The 20,418-nt window shown below is 52.7% G+C and overlaps 9 protein-coding genes across 9 annotated transcripts; 6 read left to right on the forward strand and 3 right to left on the reverse strand.

The window, feature by feature from the left end:
* Nucleotides 1-854: 854 nt before the first annotated feature.
* Nucleotides 855-2,303, forward strand: PODANS_4_1100 (uncharacterized protein; the record flags this gene model as incomplete). The annotated part of the gene is made up of 1 exon (XM_001903675.1): nucleotides 855-2,303. A coding segment is annotated over one exon (1,449 nt), but the record flags the coding sequence as incomplete, so codon positions are not given.
* Nucleotides 2,304-3,459: 1,156 nt separating this feature from the next.
* Nucleotides 3,460-4,431, forward strand: PODANS_4_1105 (uncharacterized protein; the record flags this gene model as incomplete). The annotated part of the gene is made up of 1 exon (XM_001903676.1): nucleotides 3,460-4,431. The coding sequence occupies one exon, from the start codon at nucleotides 3,460-3,462 to the stop codon at nucleotides 4,429-4,431; it is 972 nt and encodes a 323-aa protein (XP_001903711.1).
* A 745-nt stretch (nucleotides 4,432-5,176) lies between these two features.
* PODANS_4_1110 (uncharacterized protein) lies at nucleotides 5,177-5,664 on the reverse strand (the record flags this gene model as incomplete). Its single annotated transcript, XM_001903677.1, has 2 exons — nucleotides 5,177-5,179; nucleotides 5,281-5,664. The coding sequence occupies 2 exons, from the start codon at nucleotides 5,662-5,664 to the stop codon at nucleotides 5,177-5,179; spliced, it is 387 nt and encodes a 128-aa protein (XP_001903712.1).
* Nucleotides 5,665-5,776: 112 nt separating this feature from the next.
* Nucleotides 5,777-8,089, forward strand: PODANS_4_1120 (uncharacterized protein; the record flags this gene model as incomplete). The annotated part of the gene is made up of 2 exons (XM_001903678.1): nucleotides 5,777-6,356; nucleotides 6,561-8,089. The coding sequence occupies 2 exons, from the start codon at nucleotides 5,777-5,779 to the stop codon at nucleotides 8,087-8,089; spliced, it is 2,109 nt and encodes a 702-aa protein (XP_001903713.1).
* A 361-nt stretch (nucleotides 8,090-8,450) lies between these two features.
* Nucleotides 8,451-8,712, reverse strand: PODANS_4_1130 (uncharacterized protein; the record flags this gene model as incomplete). Its single annotated transcript, XM_001903679.1, has 2 exons — nucleotides 8,451-8,460; nucleotides 8,519-8,712. 2 exons carry the CDS (start codon nucleotides 8,710-8,712, stop codon nucleotides 8,451-8,453), a joined length of 204 nt encoding a protein of 67 aa, XP_001903714.1.
* Nucleotides 8,713-9,194: 482 nt separating this feature from the next.
* PODANS_4_1140 (uncharacterized protein) lies at nucleotides 9,195-10,049 on the forward strand (the record flags this gene model as incomplete). Its single annotated transcript, XM_001903680.1, has 1 exon — nucleotides 9,195-10,049. A coding segment is annotated over one exon (855 nt), but the record flags the coding sequence as incomplete, so codon positions are not given.
* Nucleotides 10,050-10,184: 135 nt separating this feature from the next.
* On the reverse strand, nucleotides 10,185-11,525 carry PODANS_4_1150 (uncharacterized protein; the record flags this gene model as incomplete). Its single annotated transcript, XM_001903681.1, has 1 exon — nucleotides 10,185-11,525. One exon carries the CDS (start codon nucleotides 11,523-11,525, stop codon nucleotides 10,185-10,187), a length of 1,341 nt encoding a protein of 446 aa, XP_001903716.1.
* Nucleotides 11,526-12,566: 1,041 nt separating this feature from the next.
* On the forward strand, nucleotides 12,567-14,732 carry PODANS_4_1160 (uncharacterized protein; the record flags this gene model as incomplete). The annotated part of the gene is made up of 1 exon (XM_001903682.1): nucleotides 12,567-14,732. The coding sequence occupies one exon, from the start codon at nucleotides 12,567-12,569 to the stop codon at nucleotides 14,730-14,732; it is 2,166 nt and encodes a 721-aa protein (XP_001903717.1).
* Nucleotides 14,733-18,877: 4,145 nt separating this feature from the next.
* PODANS_4_1165 (uncharacterized protein) lies at nucleotides 18,878-19,600 on the forward strand (the record flags this gene model as incomplete). Its single annotated transcript, XM_001903683.1, has 2 exons — nucleotides 18,878-18,970; nucleotides 19,040-19,600. 2 exons carry the CDS (start codon nucleotides 18,878-18,880, stop codon nucleotides 19,598-19,600), a joined length of 654 nt encoding a protein of 217 aa, XP_001903718.1.
* Nucleotides 19,601-20,418: the final 818 nt, after the last annotated feature.

Raw genomic sequence — 20,418 nt, forward strand, 5'->3', positions numbered from 1 at the left:
TTATGTCAACATCTGTTATCTCCCAATGGTAGATCATCCGAGCTCTACATATCATTTGGCCAGACTCGATCTGAGCTTCAATGTCATCTATCCGCTCGAAGACCAACCAGATAGCTCGAACGACCAATCCCCGAACGACTGCCCGTTCTTTTTCACTCAACAACTGGTCCAGGAGGATGCATAGAGACTTGCTCTATATTTTGCCAGTGATTTGGCCCGCCGCGGCTCTAGCGACCGGAGAGCTTGATGTTTTCCATACCTAAGGATGGGATGAACCAGAGGTCTCCCGATTGCATGGTTACAGCGCTTGTTGTTTATTCCCACGTAATGCCTTTACGGCGACGCTATGGTGGTTGGACGGGATCTGACGCTGTAGATCAATGGGACAGCTCGGCCCGCTCGGATTGAGTGTGAAAAGTTTGAATTTACTGTGTACAATGCAGGTTGGTGCTGACATGGCTACAATGTCATCAACCAGGCCAGTCGAGGTTGACGGAACAACTTTTATCCAACTATTGACCACTTGTTGGAGGTTGGGAACTTGTTGGTTGAGAGCCTGATGGATTCATGTCAAGAAAACGAATTACCAACGATCCGCTGCATAATCATGTTGCTCGGTCAGGCACCAAAGTAATATGAGATGGTAGTTTCCCCCCCTTCCCCTTGAAATACCTCCCAGATCAACCGCCACCGCCACCGTTCCACCTGCTAGACGACATCAAATGTCTTCCCTACATGTTTGGACAACGGCCACCGCCGTCATCGTCTCTCTTCTTCTCCTCACCAGGGCAATCACCTCCAAGAAGACGTCCAAATTCTCCTCCCTCCCATTACCACCCGGCCCACCTACCCTTCCCATCATCGGCAACCTCCACCAAGCACCCAAAACCCACCCATGGTTCCAATTCCACACCTGGGCCAAAACCTACGGCCCCGTCCTCCACCTCAACATGGCCGGCCAGCACGTCATCGTCCTCAGCACCAACAAAGCAGCCCACGACCTCCTCGCCAGGCAAGGTGCCACCTTCTCGGACAGACCTCACTTTGTCGTCGCGCACGAGCTGGCCCTCCAGGGAATGCACATGCTCCTCCGACCATACGACCAACGCTTCAAACTCCACCAAAAGCTCGAGAGCCCCGTGCTGGGCGAACGAGCGGCAAAGGCCTACGTCAAGATCCAAGACTTGGAGTCGAAACAGCTCCTCCTTGACCTCTTACGTGGCGGTGGGAGACCAATCAACCCCCACGACGAAATAGAGCGCATGACCGCCAGCGTGATCTACACCCTCTTTTACGGGCAGAGGGTCCGCGAGGCGGATGATGCCATCCTGCTTCAGGCTCACGCTGTAAACCATGAGTTCGACCAGCTGGCGCAGGTGGGAAAGTATCTGGTTGATTCGTTTCCTGTGCTGAACCGGCTGCCGGGGTTTTTGGCTCCTTGGAAGGCGGAGGCGGCGGAGCACTGGGGGAAACAACGGGCTCTTCACGTGGGGAATTTGGAGAGGGGGTTGAAGGGGGGGAGCTGGAATGTTGCGCGGCAGATGAAGAGGGCGGTTGATGGGATGGGGGAGGTTGTTATGTCTGTGGATGAGTTGGCGTTGGATATTGGGATTATGGCTGATGCTGCGCTTGATGCGAGCACGGAGACGATCATGTGGTTTGTTTTGGCTTGTGTTACTGAGGGCCATAGGGGGTGGGTTGACAAGGCACAGGGGGACTTGGATCGGGTTGTTGGACGGGGGCGGTTGCCCGGCTTTGATGACCGGGCTGGGTTGCCGTATGTTACTGCTGCTGTGGATGAGTTGATGCGGTGGCGGCCGGCGGGCCCGGCGGGGGTGCCGCATTTTACCAAGGTGGAGAGCAGCTACGAGGGTTGGCGGATTCCTGCCAACTCGGTGGTGATTCCGAATCATTGGGCGATTACACGGGAGGAGGCTGTGTTTGGCCCGGATGTGGAAGCGCTTGTGCCGGAGCGGTGGTTGGGAGAGGAGCTTCCCATCGTTGGGTTTGGGTATGGACGCCGGATATGCCCCGGCCGGCATGTTGCGCGGAATGGCTTGTGGATAGCGGTGGCACGGCTGTTGTGGGCTTTTGATATCATGCCTGAGTTGAATGAGTTGGGTGCGCCGGTGGACGTGGATACAAAAGGCACTGATGGACTGGTTACGAAACCATTGCCTTTCAAGGCTCGGTTTGTTCCCAGGGGGAGCTGGGTGAGGGATGTCGTGTCGAGGGAATGTGATACCTGGGGCGTGGACCATCATGACGTCCTCGATCAGATTGGACGTGAAGTCTTTAATTAAGTTGTGTTTTAAGGTCAAACTGTGATGAAAGATTTTCAGGTACTGAATAATCCAGAGGTAAAGTGCGCGTAGTTAAAGGCGCCAGCATACAGATATTCCCCAACGCCCGGCGTCATGTTGATGTTACCTAAGGCCGAAGAAGTTACACTTTTATCACGCCCTTCAACTAACCACAACATGAAAGTACGTATGTCTCCATCCTAACACGTCTCCAGGTTTATGCCATGAATGCTCTGACGAGGACAGAGCCCTCACGTAGTGGTGGTAAGGTATGCCGTACAACTCGGTATTGGGAATGTATGGCCAGAAAAGGGTTCAGATTACTAGGTAGTTACAGGTACTTTATTGAGTAAGCTCAGACTAGAGACAATGCAAGCTTGGACTGACACCTGATAATCTTGGGGTAACGGACAGAAGAAGCTCAGACTATAAAGTGAAAAAGCTTGGACTGAGGCCAAGGGTTAACTCGACAATCCGTTGATCCATTTACGGTAGATTGGTTTTCAGTGTGAGGCTTCTGCCAAGCATTTCCCTATAAAAGGTCCCGGATTATTTGTGTTTTCGAGACCGCTAACACTGCCGCGCATCACGGTGTGAGTGCGTCAAGTTGGCCGAGAGGGATTTTAGCCCCATGGACTTGGAGGAGAGGTATATCAGGTACCTTATATATCATCAAAGAATATCTCATGGCGTTGTAGAGGAAGCGATAACGACGATCAAAAATCACCCTCAGAGTCAGGATTAACCTATATATGTACTGTACAGTGGGGTGGGGGGGTGTTGGAAAGACGTTGACGGCGTTGAACTACATCGATGAAAACCAAAACAACCACGGCATTATAAGGTAGCTGGCATGTTGTCGGGTGCGGGTGTGCCAAGAGATGCAAAATCTGAGCTGTATTGCCAAGCATCAGCATTGCCTAAATAAAGTAACTCGTAATTCCAGCCAACGACACCTCGAGACCCACTCCCAATGGCAGCAACGTCAAGATCAACCACCAATCGCCGGTTTCCAAGCCTTACTAGGTAGCGGGTAGCTTTGGTGAGATGCAAGGCAGTGCGAAGCCTGAACATCACGGGCTTTAAAGACTGACAGGATGCCCTCCAAATACATCAGTCATTCTTCATTCTCTCCAAACGCCCATCATTGACAATCATGCGTCTAGAAATCCTTCTGTCTCTTTTCGCCGGCTTAACCGCCCGCGCAGAGTTGTTCCATCGCCAGCAACAACCTCCCGATGAAACCCCCAGCCCCATCCCCCGCCCAACAGGCACCAGCAACTCCTCCTCCCCTAACTTGACCCCCTACAAGATCGACTACTTCCACCTAGGCATGGAATACACCGCGCTCGACCTCTGCGGCCTAGACCCCTACGCTATCAAAGACGCCGGAAGGATCAACCCCAGTTACTGCCTCGTTGCCCGATACTGGGCTTTCATGCCCGACCTCACTGAGCTCAACTCAACAGAGACATTTGACTACGTCAACAGCAATTGGACCTCCAGCTCCGTCCAGTTCAGCCTGCGCGCGCTGTACACTGGTCTTTTTGCCCGTGGGATTCTACCGGAAGCACTCCGCGACTGGGCAAGCCAGGACCCGCGGGCTCTTCCGGGGATGGGGAATCTCTCCGACGATGACAAGCGCGCCATTGGAGAGCTGGTGGCTCGAGAGCGGGCGAACGGAACAAAAACGATTTCTCCTCCAGAGGATATGAGATCCTCCCGAGCAGCGGAGGTGACGGCGCAGATGCTGGCACTGGAGAGCTGGGATCGGCATCGGCGTTCGGCATTGTCGAGTGTCACCCCAGTGCCGACGGCAGCGTTTGCCCTCGGGGCAGAGGACAAGAAGGAGGTGTTTTTGGTTTTGTCGTCGGCGTTGCCGCAGGTGTTTGGAAAGCTGGGCGGGCCGAGGAATGAGACGGAGAAGGGGAGAGATCCGAAATCGATGGGGATTACTGAGACGTATTTGAAGTCGCCGTTTGTTCCAGCAGGGCCGAACGCGAGGGTGTTGTGGTATACTGCTTTGACGCCAGAGGAGTTGTCTGGTGCTGTAGGACTGCGCGCGTTTGCCAGTTGGGGGCTTTGGATGGGGATTTGGGGGTTGATGGGGTTCGTGGCTGTGTTGTGAGCGGAGTTGACGTATTTGTGATTGAGCGTATGTCGAAAACAATTGTAGACACTTGACATTTTGATTGGCGGTAGCTTTGTTCATGCGGACTATATGGAGCCCCGTGTCTGCTCGATTCTTTGACGCTGAGCGATATTAGCCAGGTGTTTGCCTTTCTCGGATCCGACATCAAGTAGCGTATATGGGATCATTGGCAGGGCATGGGTTTCCGCCGGCAATGTCTGGCTTGAGCGGTGTCTAGAAGGGTCCCTGATGTAATGACCTCGTTGTGCCTTTGTTGGCCACCGTCAAAGGATCTCACGATCCATGCTGCTCAAGCAGAGGCGCAGTTCGGTTCTGCGATGTGTGCATTTGACCGGGAAACTACCTCTAGACCAGACTCTTGGTAGGTATTAATGATGCCTCCTCCCCTTCGTTGACAGACTTCCATTCACCATCATCGCAGGCACACTCCCACCTGCAGCAACATCACCTACCAACCAAAACACCACACATCACTTCCACAGCCACAGAATGAAGTTTACCACCATGGTCATGGCCGCCCCTCGCGCGCCCCCTCCCTCCGGCGCCGTCATCCCCCTGGCCAAGCGCTTCAACCACACCCCCAACCCGTCCAAGACCAACCTCTGCAGCGAGGCCAACCCCCAATACCGCACCAGCGAACCTTCCACCAAGGCCTCGGACTGCTGGGAGATCCCCACCAAGTCCTCCCCCGCCAACATCCCCGGTTACTGGACCCTCAATTCTACTGAGGCCGGCTCCGGTCAGTGGTACAGCCTCGGCACCTTTGGTACCTGCGAGTTCAAGGTTCGCGGCAAGGAGGGGGAGCAGCTGGATTTTGGGACGTACGATGTCAAGTTTTATATCGATGCCCACACCAGACAGGGGTATGATGAGGAGGGGCGAATTGAGGTTGCGAGCCCGGTTACGTGTGACGGGGGTGTGGATGCTGAGTGGGCTGTTGCTCATGTTTGAGGAAGGGCGGAAGAGGATGAAGGGTAACTGAGAGAGGTCCTGCTGGGAATTTAACATTCGTGGCTTTTTGGGAGGAAGAGCAAGAACTGGAAGATAGAGATATAGAATTGGCTGGATCAAAGGAGATGCGCAACAATGGAAAGATTTGCCATGAAACGAATGTTTGAACTGCTTTGATCGGCAAAGCCATTTTGTAATAGCTGTGATCCTGTCATCTGAAAAGTCCGTGGCACTGTCAGCCCAAGCCGTTCTTTCCATGTTGGGTGCCAAGGCCAGCTGAGATGGAAGGCACCACACCTCAACAGCAGAGAGAGTCGCTCTTTCCTCCTGCTGCTTAGCAACACCAAACACGTGGTCATGATCCTGTGATATGATGTCGTCATCAAAGCTGCAGTATGAACACCTCGATCAGCAGGACCACTCCATCCGTCTTTTGCGCCTCGTCCCAGGACGATGGCTCGACAACATCTACTGCGAGCTGCAAACCGTCTCGCTCGATGACAACCCCGCATACCACGCTCTTTCCTACGTCTGGGGTAACCCTCAAGACACAGGCCTTATCACCGTGGATGGTTCACCATTCCAAGCCACCAAGAACCTGATCACTGCCCTGCGGCGGCTGAGATCCAGTATCGACGTCAAGGTGTTCTGGGTGGACGCCGTGTGCATCAACCAGCTAGACACGAACGAGAAGACAAGTCAGCTAGGGCTGATGGCTAGAATATACAAGAGTGCAGCAGACGTACAGGTTTTCTTGGGCGAGAGTGGTGTTCTCGACCTCATACCGCACGAACAACAGGCGCTGTGGGATGATCCGCCGCGGACGCACTGGGTTCGGGATGCCACTATGTTAATTCACACAGAGCATCCGCCGCATAAAGACGGGGTGGGTTTTTACCACCAGCCTTTGTTTGCTCAGAGCCATGTGCTAAAAGTTTTAGAAAACCTTAGTTGGACTCTCGAGGTGTCATAATCGACTGGGGAACATACCTCCGTTTGCCAAACTCACCGGAACAACCTGGCTATAAACCCGCCTCGAGAGAGGTCCCTATGTGGGCTATAGTTCGTACATACCTGCAGTATATTACTGCTAGCTCGCACTCTACTAACACATCGGGGACAGTTGGATCCATCAAATGGCCTGAATGCCGCAGATCAGCACAGGGTTGACCAGTTCTTCGCGAGACAGCAGGATCCCATGCATGGCCGCGATGAAGAGCTGCCACCGCTCGAAAGGTTACGACATAACCAGTCTGGTGCCTTTGCCTTGATGAAGATGCTCTCAAATGGGAGATGTCTGAAGGTGTGTTGCCAGGGCCCTCTGGACTCACCAGCCTGGCAAGGGGCTCTCAATGTAATTGCCCATGTCGTCAGCCTACCGTGGTGGTCACGAGCTTGGGTCTTGCAAGAAGCCATCTTACCCCAACGGGATGTCCTCGCCATCTACGGCGAGATCGTCGTTCCCATAGGTCTTATTGAAGATTCCGGAGCCGTTCTTCCACGCCACTATGCACGCGGTGATTGCTGCAAGCGCTTTTGGAACTCGCTGCCTCAGGTCCAGAAAGCAACCCTCGAAAAGTTTGCCAACACCATGGGCCAGCTAGAGGGCATCAGACAGACATTGAACATGCTGAAGATGAAGCAAATTGAAATGCTCAAATATCTGATAGAGAAGACGCGTTTTAAAGAGGCTACCGACCCGCGCGACAAGATTTACGGCCTGTTGGGCCTTCTCAGCAACTGCGATGAACCCATCGACCTGATTCCTGATTACCACCTCTCCGCAAACGACCTCTACACCAAGGTGGCAATGCAAATGATCAGCTACACCAGAAGCCTCTCCATTCTCCACCACCACGAGTTTCGCTCCTCCCCTCTGTGTTCAGAGTTACCATCATGGGTGCCATGCTGGGGCCCAACCTACGGCTCCCTCACCCCCTTTCAAATCGGAGAACGCACTGCCAACTTCTTGGCTTGCCCCCCTGGGCCAGGCAGGATCCCTCATCTTGCCATCGACACTCCTTGCCCCAATGCTTTGGTTGTGCAAGGGAGATTCGTCTCGAAAGTCTCTGCCGTCACGACTCCCGCTTCCAAAGAAACGACAAGTTTATTCATAGACTTGCTGACCTTCCTCCAGATTTTCTTCGACATTGACCCCTTCTCTCTCCACCCAATAACCCAAGAACCACAAGAGGATGCGCTAGCCCGCACGCTTCTGTCGGACCAAGTCTTTGAGGTACGATATGAGTTCAAGGCTGGGCAAGTAGTGTTCAGCAGAGCCTACGCTGGGGATATCCAGATGTTTCGTCTCGCTCGTCAGATCTTGATGGCGCAGAAGATGGGACAGACTTTGGTGCTCACCTTGCCGAACGGCACGGTCATAGATGACCAGGCAAAGGCGCATGTGGTGATGCATGCCGAGGAGAACTTCTGGTGTGCCAATGAGGGGAGGGTGTTTTTCCGAACAGAAGAGGGCCATTTTGGGTCTGGGCCGAGGGAAACAAATGTGGGGGATGAGGTTTGGGTTGTGTTGGGGAGTTTGGTACCTCTGGTTTTGAGAAGGGCAACAGAGGGGGAGGACGGTAGAAGGCTGGTGGGCTATGCGTATGTTCATGGGATTATGGACGGGGAGGCTGCGCCTGGGGTGAATGGGGAGGGGAAGAGGGAGGTATATTTGGTGTAGCTCCACGCAGAGCTTGCTATCGCTTGACTTGGGGTCCGTTCCCAGGATCCTGACTAGCCATGTCCATGTGCCTGTGATGACTCCCCCGGACGCCGGGCAGAGGGGCGGTGGGTATCCATGATATGAGATTCCTGCAACAATACTCGCTGGTGACTGACAAGAAACAAAACCAGTAAACGCCGTCGTCCACCCCATCCTTTTATGTACATCATATTACGTTGCCCAAGCCACCGTGGCCGTATCGCTGTCGATTTGGCCGAGTATTTCCCTCTACCCTACATCATTCCCAGTCGCTTATCGTACAACTTGGTCGTGTCGTTCGGTTTTTCAAGTTTCGTCGTTCGAGATCAAAGATCGGGGTTTAAGCGGGACTAAGGTTCAGAGTCAGCGACAGTTACCAAGAGAGAGAAGTGTTGGAATGATACTGACACAAGGAAGGCCTCACCAAAGCCAGTGCTCAAAAAAGCAACAGCAAGACCAAAGATGGTGATGCTGCGGGTGATCTCGGCATTCTCAGAGTAGAAGAGAGCGTTGGTGGCAATGGTAAATGGGTTCATGGAGCCCTTCTTCGCGCGGCGGGGGACGGGACCCTGGCCACCCATACCGATGTATTGACGGTTCATTTTGGCGGTGGTGATGTGTGGTTGTTGTTGAGAGAGTGACGGGCGCTGGGGGGAGTGCTGGTGGAATTGCCGTGTCCGGGGATGTGGAATCGAAATTTTGGCAGTGACGCAGGTGGTCCAAGAATTCGACACCAGCCACAGTCAATTGATGACCCCACCACTCGGTGTAGTGCGTGTGCACCAGCCACAGATCCCCCGGAACATTGAGGCTGAGGCCAAGCCAAGCTCGTGACCCCCGCAGCTGACAGGGCTCCACCTGAGCTTCAGGCCCCTCACCTCACCCCACCAAGTCTCCTGACGACGACTCTGTCATTGTCCGCCACTATAAAGAACTGCGACGACGACCATACCAACCAATGCCACTACTACCTTCCTCACCATAAACACATTGACCAATCACGCTTTCCCAGCATTGAACACGAGTTACACAACAGACACTCCAATCTTCACAATCTTCACACACATACACACACACAATCTGAGGATGTCTAACATCGACCAAACCGGGGGCGGCTTTCTCCCACCATCACCAGCTCCAACAGCGACCTCGACTGCCACCGCCAACACATTCAGCGGCAACGCCTCGCCATTACCACACCCTCGAGGCCACGCCCTCAAAGCAGGCTCTGCCAAGGAGGACAAGATCCGTAACTACATCTCAGATCGCCTCGCCCACATCAACCGCCGTCTGGTCACCAAACCAGAAGAAGAGACCGACAACAACATCAAACCATACACTTCACTGGCTGACCTGTGCCAAACTGACCTCGATCCACTCATCAACATCATATGGCTATCCGGGACACGTACGTTGCATCACTCTCTTTCTTGCGTGGACTATTGCTGACTTTGACATAGCGGCCCTGCAAATACCATACCTTCTCAACATTGCTTCCGACTTCAATGACTGGCTGCAAACACCCACGTCCTTTTCAGTCGCACACAAGGCATCTTCACCAACCATATTCGGCACTTTGTCCAAACTGGACCATTGCTTTGCCAGTCTGCTTTGTGGCCGCGATTTCGTCACTTCTGAACCCCTTCCTGGCTTCTTCAACTCTGCATCGACGACCGGGGGCTCCGGAATGTCCAAGACAGATATGGTGAGACTCAAGAGCACGGTTCAGCAGACGAGAGTTGTTATTGTTGACGTCCTGGACAATGATGATGACGGGGAAACTAGCAGGGTGGAGGAACTTGATGATCAAGATGGAGAAGAGGGGGATGATTATGATGGCGATGAGTGGGACGACCGTGAGAAAGAGCGCATGTTCATGGATGTGGCGCGCGTTTATGAGAATACGCTGGTCAAACTGGGAGAGTTGCTTTTGGAGTAACTGTTTCGTTCAGCGCTCTAGCTCGCATACATTACTAACTACCGACCCCTCTCCCAGAGGCAACCCACCACTCCGCTACTCCTCCTACCCCTAGCACAATCACCGCCGAGCCCCCTGGCTTAAGCATGTCCTATCCTAGTATGCCTCAATCTCAGCCAACTCACCCGCATCTCGGGGGATCTGGCACCTCCCAGTTCCGCACCGCGGCGGCTGGATTCGGCAAGTCTTGGTCGACTCGACGCAGATGGCATCAAGTCTCGTGCACGGCTCGAACCCGCCGATACAAACCTCGTTCACACACTTCTCGACGCCGTTGCAGTATCTGCCATCGTCACACTGGGCGTCGGACGAACAGAAATTGGCAGGCTTGTCGGGAAGCCAGAGATCGGGACTCCTCTCGCCCAAGATGGCAACCAACTCAACAATATCCTTCTTCAAGGTGAATGACCTCTCCCCATTGGCGTTCAGTCCGAGTGCCTGCGAGACCTTGGCCCTGAGAGCCTTCTCAAGCTCACCGCTGTAGGCGGTGTTAAGTGCTTGGGTCTTTTCCTCGATCACACTTTTGGCGAGCATCTCGACAAGGTTATCAAGAAGATCAAACGGAGTGGCGAGCAGCGTGCCGGCAGTAATATCGATAACCGACCGGAGGATGTCATTCCAAACTGCCTTAAGGGAGTCACCCTTGAAGAGGTGGGTTACCGCCTTGAGGATACTGGATGTGCTACCCAGGATGGCCGTGACAAGACCGTTAAGGAAGGACACCCCGCTGATGTTGAACTTGATGTTCGTGTCGCTGAGTTGGGCAGCAACCTTGGTGATGGGACGGATGGTGAGGATGTAGTTGCCTGCCGCATCGCGTTTGAGAGGGGCAGGTGCGAAGGTGAAGAGGATGGCAAGTTGAGCACGGGTGGCCAGAGAGCCAGCTGCGTTGAACGAGTCGGAACCAGCGCCGATGCACTTACCCAGGACCCGAGTCCCGAACTTTTGCTTGATATCGGCGCGCGCCCAAAGCTCGATGGGGAGGTCGGCGACGAAGATGCCGGGGTTGGATAGGGAGATGGGGTTGCCCGAGAACTTGATGCCGGCCTCGGCGAGGAGCTTGGCATTGGCTTGGGTGCCAGTGATCTCGGCCGTGACCGTGCAGGAATGGCCAGTGTCAATTTTGACATTGGTGGGGTCGTTGTATTGGAAGAGAAGACCGCTTCGATCAATCTTGATGTTGTTTGCAGCGAGCGCATCGTTCACCTTGGCGGCGACGACGCGGCAGAGTAGCTGAACAGTGGCATCGCCTTGTGAACACTCCAAGAAACCGATGAGGGGGTTGAGGAGGTCAGAAAGACGGACAGTGCCGCGGGGCTTGAGGGCGCGGAACTGATAGGGCTCGAGGGAGGTTTCTGTGCCGGTGGTAGCACGGGGCGCAGTGATTGCTGTGGCGGTTGTCAGCCCCAGAAGGGGAAGCAATGGAAGAAATCTCATTTTCAAGCTTCTACTTGAGCTGAGGATCTTGATGGGGCGGCGTTGTGTGTTCAAGAAAGGCAGTAGAAGAGAAGATCATGGTGGCATTTTATACCTGCCAGTCAGGTACATTGTGGACTGAGGCATTCATGACAGAGAAGTTCGCCGAACAACTCTTGTGTATGGTGCGATGCCATCGCGATGTCCGATGCTTCGCTTCATCATGGTATCGAACGTGTTGGTTTCCCACCCAGCTCAATCTCCCAAGGCCGATTTATAGTGCCATGTCTCGGCTGATATATTGCAATGGTATTGACTAGACAGCCGAGTGTAGCGCTGAACATGTGTGCACTTTAGAGCCCGGAACCGTTACCAGTTGCACAGCAGCCAGCCAATGGAAGGCTTTTCCAGCCGAGACCCCGCATAAAGTCAACATACAGAAAGGGGATGCAGTTCGATCTTTTGTCTTGCTTTGGAACACAATGGCAGCGAGGTGGAATTCGCCGAATATTGGTTTGGCACCCCAGAAACAAAAGACGGTACGGCTGGATCTTGGGTGTCATTTTTACGTTTATAACCAGAGACTGGGTTTTGCTTTGTCACCAGTGACCAAGGGTACCCCTAGAAGTAGGTCGTCGCATATGTTAAGTCGTTTGAGAGGTCCGACTGAGTGATCATGACTTGAAACTACAAGACTTATCACGAGGCTCTCTCTAATGATAAACAATTCCGGAACCAAATAGGTGCTGTTCGCCCTCAATACTCTCACCCGGGATCCAACCAAACTTTGAGTGACTTAACACGATTGACCCCTGCATTTTCAGGCACACCAGGCACCAACCGCTGTGCCCCAATGCCTGCCTTGAGCAAAAGGGGCGGTTGCTAACAATATGCCACTACAGTTCAGCCGGGAGTTGTTAGTGCGAATCATGGCAAAATCAACACCGCTTACACAAGATCCACGCCGACGGAGAGGTGGAAGTCCATCAAGTAGATATTTAATACCGTAGCATGACCGCTATAGATCAAGCAACAGCTTTGTGACAAGACATACATATCAGAATGTTGGCACTGGAAAACTTCAAAACCGACACAATCGAGAATGTATTTCAGCGATGCATTCTCATCACTGGAACAACAGCTGCAGCTATTGATCACATCCTGCTCAAAGCCGAGTCTCGAAGGGGCATGCCTGACCAGCCGGCACAGCCATGGCCAGTTTCCAACGGCCACTTCAAGGCTTTAGCCCTCCTCACCCCTGGCCTCAATACCATCAGCGTCATCTCCGGAAACGACGGTGATGACAAGATCGAACTCCGCATACGGTACCTCCCCTTGACCAAGACGCCACCGCTGCACCTGGCTATCCTGATAGCCAAAGACTCGCCTTTGTCCATTGACTGTCCTCCTGTCAAATTCGGCGCCTTGAGCAGCACCCACTCCAGCCTCGATGCCGCCATCGCCAAGTTCCGCGTCACAGCCCTGATGTGGCAGGCGCTCGTTCCAGAAGAGATGCAAAAGGCAGATCCCGGCCGCCGCTCGTTTTGCTTGGAGGAGGAGAGGGGGGTGGATACGCTCACCCGAGATCAGGTCCGAAACTCTTTCACCTCACCCAAAGAGGCGATGGGCTTGGTCCCGCGTGTGCACCTTGTCCGTGCTAGCAGGACAGTGGCGGAAATTCGTGTTATGGATGGGCCACAACTGGAAGACGCGTTTGTCGAAGCCCTCAAGATCTGCGGCGGACCGTTCGTTGCCAGAAACAAACCTGTTGTTGCCGGCCTCATTCTAGATTCCCACTTTGACGCGAAGCGGAAACGGGTCCTGGGGCATGCAGCAAGAGGGAGATACGACCCGGATGGTCTGTCGCTTGCCATGTTCGGAAGTCACCTCACGTACGCTTGGCCCAGGTTCATGGATGAGATCCCCGATTGCTTGCTGGATACCAAACCATCTGGCGATTCAGTAGACGGCCGGTCTTGCTCCCCCTTGTGGCAAACCTGCGCCGTGGGCCAGCGAGACTTTTTCTATCAAGTCCTGTCGGCATTTGGCGCCAAGACTGAACAGTCCAGGCGGGTGGATGATATCGCTGAGTGGCCCATGGCCTTCCTCGGGTCTTGTCATGGCCAAAAGCATGCCGGATGTCAACGTCTGTCGGATCGCGCCTGGGATGTTTCCGTCTACGGTCACCTCCGCGATCTGCTCTTCCTTCGCGCCTCCCGACCTCACTTCCGCGTCCCGGGCGATAAAGGCACCCTCTTTTGCCTTGACCCGCCTGTCATTGAGATATCTGGCACGTTTGAGAAAGCTGTTGTTACGATTTCCTCCACCACGGGGATCAAGCACTTCAGCACGGAGCAGGGGCCATGGCCTTCGGCCTCGTTTGTAAAGTGTAGCCCTGGCCTGTGGAAAGCGGTGCTTGACAAGGAGTTTATTGCGAGAAGCGTGCACAAGACATGGGGCATAAAGGTTCTGGCGGGGAATGGGCTGGAGACAGAGGTGCAGAATATTTGGGCACATTTACACCCCGCCACAGTTTTCACTCTCCCGGGGCGGAGGGGCATTACCATTGAGAAGATGAGTGTTGGTCCGCGGGGTGGTGCTCCTGTTTCGGGATCAACAGGCTGGACGGCGATGTTGAAGAAGAAAGACTCGGATGGGAAGGTGGTGAGGGCTACAAAGTTGGCGCTGCATGTTGGTGATGCGCTTGACGGTGCCATGTTGTATTATTCTGACGGGACGTTCGTGACATGCGGGCAACCAGGGAAGATACCGGGCGGTCACCAAAGAAGGTGTATTGGTCTCAGAAAGGGAGTGGAGATCAAATGTGTAGCTGTGACAAGAATGGAGAGGAGCTGGTGGCCTTTAGTTGGGCTGAGGGTGTGGATGGGTGATGGGAGGGGGATGGGTGCGCTGAACGCACGGCATCATGGAGGGAAGAATACCGAATTTCTTGTCCCGGGGAAGGGGAGGAGGATTGTTGGTTTTTTTGGACGGCATGGAGGGGTGGGGGGGTTGTGTAGTGAGTTTGGGATTATCACTGCGCCGGAGGGGGTGAGGTTGCCGGAGGAGGTGTATGATGAAACGAAGTGGGAGGTGGTAGATGGGGAGGAACAGGTGGGAGACGATAGGAAGAGGGAGGCTGAAAAGGAGGGTGAGGATGGAGGTCGTCGGGCAAAGAGAAGAAAGGTTGAGGTGAGTGAATCGTGTTTTGAGATAGGCGTGAGTTGAATGATAACCTTTTTATGATGACAGGACTCGATGGTACTTGAAAGTAGCACGATGAAGCTGGATGACGGCCGGGATTCAAGCAGTGACGAGGAAGGAGAGAATGACGTTGCGGATGATGCCGACTTTGGGTATGATGATTTCCGGACGTCCAATGCGTTCAAGGAGTTATATGAGGGCAAGGGCTATGTAAGTACTAGTTGCAACATGTAAGTCTAACTCCATGTAAAGCCGGTTAGCAGGATAAGGGAGGGGGATACGGTTTGATGAGGGCTTTGCAGGATTTGGATCGGGCTACGTCGGGGAGGGGGCCGTTGGGGGGTGGACTAATGGGACTGTTGCTGCTGGCGGGGAGGAGTTGAGTGATGGCTTTTGTGGTGGTGGTGGTCTGAGTTTGCTTCAGGAAGATACCAGGAAACCTAACTACCTAATCCAATACCGCATCCACATTCCTTGAGCCCTGCTCCGAAATTTCACAGCATTCCGTAGAGTCAGCAGTATTGCACTGCCCACCGTCATCACGGCACCAGCAGCTTTCCACCCTGCGGGCGCTGAGCCGGCGAGGTCAGGTAAGACCCAACCAAGCGTAAACAGCACCGGTGAAGGTAAAAGCGAGAAAATAGGCAGGACAGTAAAGAGAAGTGTCCCCCGCAAGCCGTTGTGGCGGACATCGGGATCCCCGAATTATGAACCCTAAAGAAACCCACACGCACACATGAAAGGTGACTGTGACACCGAAGACAGTCCAGGCAAATCCTTTCATCTAGCCCCAGTGAGCCCCGGGTCCAGATAATCGGAATTGATACCACTGGCAGGGTGGCAAAAAGTACGAATGCTGCGCCGCGCTTGCCTTCTTTCTTATAGTGTATGCCGTCCTGCTTATAACGCATATCATCAATCCATTGGAGCAGAAAGAGTCCGGGGCGGTAAAGTGGCTTCAAGATTGCTGTGAAGGCAGATTCATGGGCGTTAGCCTCGTTACCTCGATACTGCGGGTAGAGTGTTATAACAGAACTGATCTACTTCTCTTTGATGTGGATCCACAGCCGACTGCTACACAACTAGCGAATAGTATATGCCGCAAGCATCATGCTAAGAGCTGTTATGGCCCAACTATATAGAGGGACCCCTCCTTGGAACTCCTTTGAAGAGTAACATAATGATCAGCCTGGCATCACTTTTAAGTTTGAGAAAGAAGGTTGGAAGGCTACATATCAACATTTCCATCCCAAAAGCTGAAGTTGAAAAGCTCAAAGGAATGAAGAGAAAGGCAAGTTCCGTGAGTCTCCACATTGCTTTTGCTTCGTGAAGCTGGAGTTGTCTTTCTGTGAGAGCGATTCGGGATTCAAATGTCGCTTGGGTTTTCACCATTTGTGTTCCAAAGGCGTTGGCAATTTGAAGCATTTGGCTGAGCTTTCTCGAGGAGGTAGATGATATTTTGGAGTTATCAGTCAAGTTGACCGAAAGCCCTCTGTAGAACTTGAACAGCCCATGTGGCGCAGTTGATGCTTGGCATAAGGGTACTGTGACTGATCTCCGCTGAAGTGTATCGATGCTCGCAAATGCCATTTCGAGTGTACGCAGAGTGTGGCGTAGAATAGGATCAATCACGCGCAAGTTTTCTAAGACGTGTTCCCAACTTCTGGACCGCAGGTTCTCCTCCACGCTCGCTGGGTTTCTCATTCCCTGTCTAATATTTTCTATTAGTATGTGGCTTCTTGATGCAACACAATTAATTCTTGTTGGAACAGCTCAAGTATCGACCAAATGACGAGCGGTGGCGAAAAGTCAACAGACGTGGCATCCTCATGATGCCGGCATATGGAATCCACATCTCGTCAAGGGACCAGTTGTCTTATGAATTACTGGATGCGATGCCGCCGTCAGCGGGACGTCTTGTGCTGACAAGTCTTTGTTCAAACACCTGTTCTGTATCCTGGCCTAGCAGTTTCCGCCAGGTCCGAGTCAAAGTGTACGCATCGATGAGGATAATGACTGTTGGGTCGCAATAAGCAACTGGGACGTCAAATGGCTAGCTTCTGCTTTTCTTACCCGTCACTGTGGAAATATCCAGATCGGACCTGGATTCATGAAAATATATCGATATGCACTGGTCAAGACCAGCAAGACCCCTGCCCTCGGACTCGGATGATGTTTCAGAACAGAATAATGACCTTAATCGACGAAGCGACCCCGAGGCATCGCACTGGATGCTTTGCAGATGGTTACCCTGTAGGGTTTGTGGCGTATCTTCCTTCTTCATCGATAGTTCACGTCTATCAATCATTCGCGGCCCCATAAATGAGACCATGGTAGATTGACCATGTCAAACAATATTGGATGACACCATCGAACAGTGAAGAAGGGTTTTGGTCGCTGCGATGTCCCTCAGAGCCACGTGTCGCTATCTGTGACGCGCAATGCTGTGCCCAAAACTCAGGATCAATGTTGTAGACTGACCCCACATCTCAACCACATCGAGCGACATCTGCTCCACCAACACAGCTCTGTCGGTCATGCCCGTGATATCCTGCAAACAGTTCTTCAGCTTAGCCTCTCCTGACAGTATTTGGTCCGGGGACTCCAACTCCCAATTTGTGAACATCCTGCATGGACCTCGTCGCAGGCTTTCTTCGAGCTCTGTCAGGTTGAATTGCTTGAGTTTAATAGAAGCTGGCTGATTGAATGTTGTTTGTGCTTTCCAACTGACTACCCCACCACGTGAGTAAGGATTGTCTAATCTTGGACCATCTGGGAAGCAAGGTGCATTTGAAGGGGTTTGGGTTGCGGCGCTTTGTTAAGTGCAAGAATGCGGTCAATATAGGATGTTTGGGCTGGGCTAGTATCATAGCACTGCTGATGAGCTTTCTGGTTATCAGTATGCTCAGGGCACACCTCGGTGCCATTGTCGGGTAGATGTGGTCAGACATCGCATGTGCTAAGCTTTTCGATTAGGTACGGAAACTAGCAGGTTTCGTTGCGATAAACTTTGAGGAAGGTCGGGAACCTGAAGCCATTCGGGAAAGAAGAGGAAAGGTAGGTACGAGATGGTTGGAGAGATAAAGTTTCTATTAGGTAGGGGAAGACGGCCTCTGAAGAGTTTTCAGCTCTGGACACAGCGACTTCGATGGGTGCTTACACGACCAACGATCACCACTTAGGCCACGGGCCGTGCATAACCTCTGTTGCCGCATATCTAATAGTTCAGGCGTCGCACTTTTCGGAGAGGAATTGGCTAGGTGAACCGAGGAATCAATGGCAGGTGCCTTTCAAAACTGAGATGCATGTGACGGTGTGAAATCTACTTCACTTGCTGTGTCATGACGCATAGCTGCGCACGCAGATCTCAGATTGTAGAGACCGTAGAGTACCTAGCTTATGTGAAACGGTTCACAAGACCTTGGAAGCCGGCCAGGCAATCTGGGCTTGGGTTTGGGACCTGGAAGTCCATTGCAAATGAACTGAAATTGCCTAAATCATGCTTTATTCAGTTTATCTTTTCAGGGACTGAGTGGCATGTCATGCCCGTTCGGCTAGACTCGCCATAAGGAACTCACGCTATCGATGCTTCATTTTTGTAAGCAGATTGCAGGTGTACAGAGTGAAAGGGCAACGATAAGACGCCAGATTCCCGTTGTCTTGATGACTTGACCAAAATATCAACAATTTAATACGAGTTAATTTGGAGCAAAAATAACTTCATCCAATGCTCTAGTGACATCGACTGAAGCTGATTACATGTAAGTGTCTGGTGAATGGAGGGGGGCGATGTAATCATCTCAGGAACGTTGGTGTGTTTGATACTTTACCGGAAGACATAGGGTGATGTAAACTAAAAATACTTCTTCGCGGTGGCTTAGCACCACGTAGGTAGGATATGGCTCATTTTCAGCCGGTTGATGATTCGGATATATACCCATGTATGCATTCTTACAACCATCGCAACTTTCGCGAGTGTTTGGACAGGTATTCCAGCGGGCTAGAGAACAAGGATGTACCCAGCGCTCAGACTACGGAAGGGCAGGCTCGGTGATAACGTTGGCTTTGCTTCGGCAGCAGGTAACAGTGCCACGTAATCAGGATACATATATTCACCGAGGACTGCCCTTAGTTGTCAAGCAGTTGGCTTACGAGAGGGATTCAGGTCTATGGCAATTTTATTTGTGCGGTATTTACCACTAGCGAGCTTACTGTTGATGATCACGCTGGCTAAGAAGTGGGGAAAAGACCAAAGGAGAGGGGTGAATATCGCTGGAAGCATCACTCAAAGTCTTGGGTGATGGGACGGAAGGAAAGCTGAAGGCAGACAGAAAATCTATAAAGTCCACAGCACCTGCCCATGTGCAACACTCTCTTTCCTCTCCATCACACTCTCTGACACATCAACATCGAAGACACTAATTAACTTAACTACAAAGAGCTCTCTTCACAAACAGCCTGTCTTCATCACGCTCGCCAAATCCATCCTCCTCGCCCTCTTCAGCGCCATCGCTGTCAACAGCTTCGTCGTCCCCGAAGGCACGGCCGACAGCCTCTACTACACAACCTACGACGAAGCCGGCAACAAGGTGCTCATCCCCATTATCGATGCCTCCAGCGGCAACATCGCCCGCGATCTCGCCAATCTGAGCGACAGCTCCACCGCCCCCCGCTCTGAGCTTGAAGTCGCCCCGGCCAAGTCCGTCAAGCGCCAGAGGTCTGGCTGTGGCACCCGCTACAACCTCGCCCATGGCGACTGCGACCTCGCGTACGAGAGACTCAAGGATACCTGCGGCAATGGTATTGTTATCGGTAGGAACAGTGCTATTTCTGCCGTTGCAGGCAGTGTCGTTTCGTACATGTGTACTTATAGCAACCGTGATGGTGTTTGATGAGTGATAATTATCTCGAGCGCTCATGATTGAGAAATGCTGACGAGGAATTTTAGCACCCGCGACGATATCGCCGTCGGTGCTGACGAGGTGACCAGGTTTGTGCGGCTGGTATGTCAGTGGGTATTGGCGGAAGGGGAACACCAACCTTGTGTATGGCCGCCAGCCGAGCGGTACTTGCTTTTGCCATTGCTAAGCATGGATGGACTTTGGCGAGTTGTCGAGTTGGCGAGGGGAGGGCATCGGGAAGGGAGATGAGTAGACAGGGAAATTGGGAGCAAAGAATGAGACTGTGAATGAGCCCTCCATGCAGAAGGGTATTGTCAGCCACACGGGGCGTTGTTAGAGAATGATGGTATGGGTGTTGAGTTCAAGTCGAGCAACTTTCAACCAGGGCGGTCGCGGTCGCGGGCTATTAGGTGTTACATAACTTAGCAATAGACCCTCATGGCATCACAAAGCAGCATGTGTCTGCATACCTCAAGTACAGAAAGCCTTCTCTAGGGTCACTTCGGCCAGCCTGCTGTGTGTAAAGCCTGAGACATATCGCCTCGAGATCTGAACCCCTGAACCCCTAAACCCCTAAACCCCTGAGCCCTTGATTACGCAGGTACCAAAACCGTTAGTTCCTACATTTTTGAGACCCACTGATGGCCCTTTCGTTCGCCACCTACTTTCCATCAGCCTTTCGAAGGCTTTTAGTCGTTTTTAAAATTAGAGTGGGACTCAGCTTGCCGCCAGGGCGTTTGATGAGGTTGAACGCAACCGCCTTGTATGACTTTCACCGAGCTATAAGTCAGGCTCCGAACATTTTCGGC

This window comes from Podospora anserina, chromosome 4, assembly GCF_000226545.1.
Source record: "Podospora anserina S mat+ genomic DNA chromosome 4, supercontig 1".
Lineage (NCBI taxonomy): Eukaryota > Fungi > Ascomycota > Sordariomycetes > Sordariales > Podosporaceae > Podospora > Podospora anserina.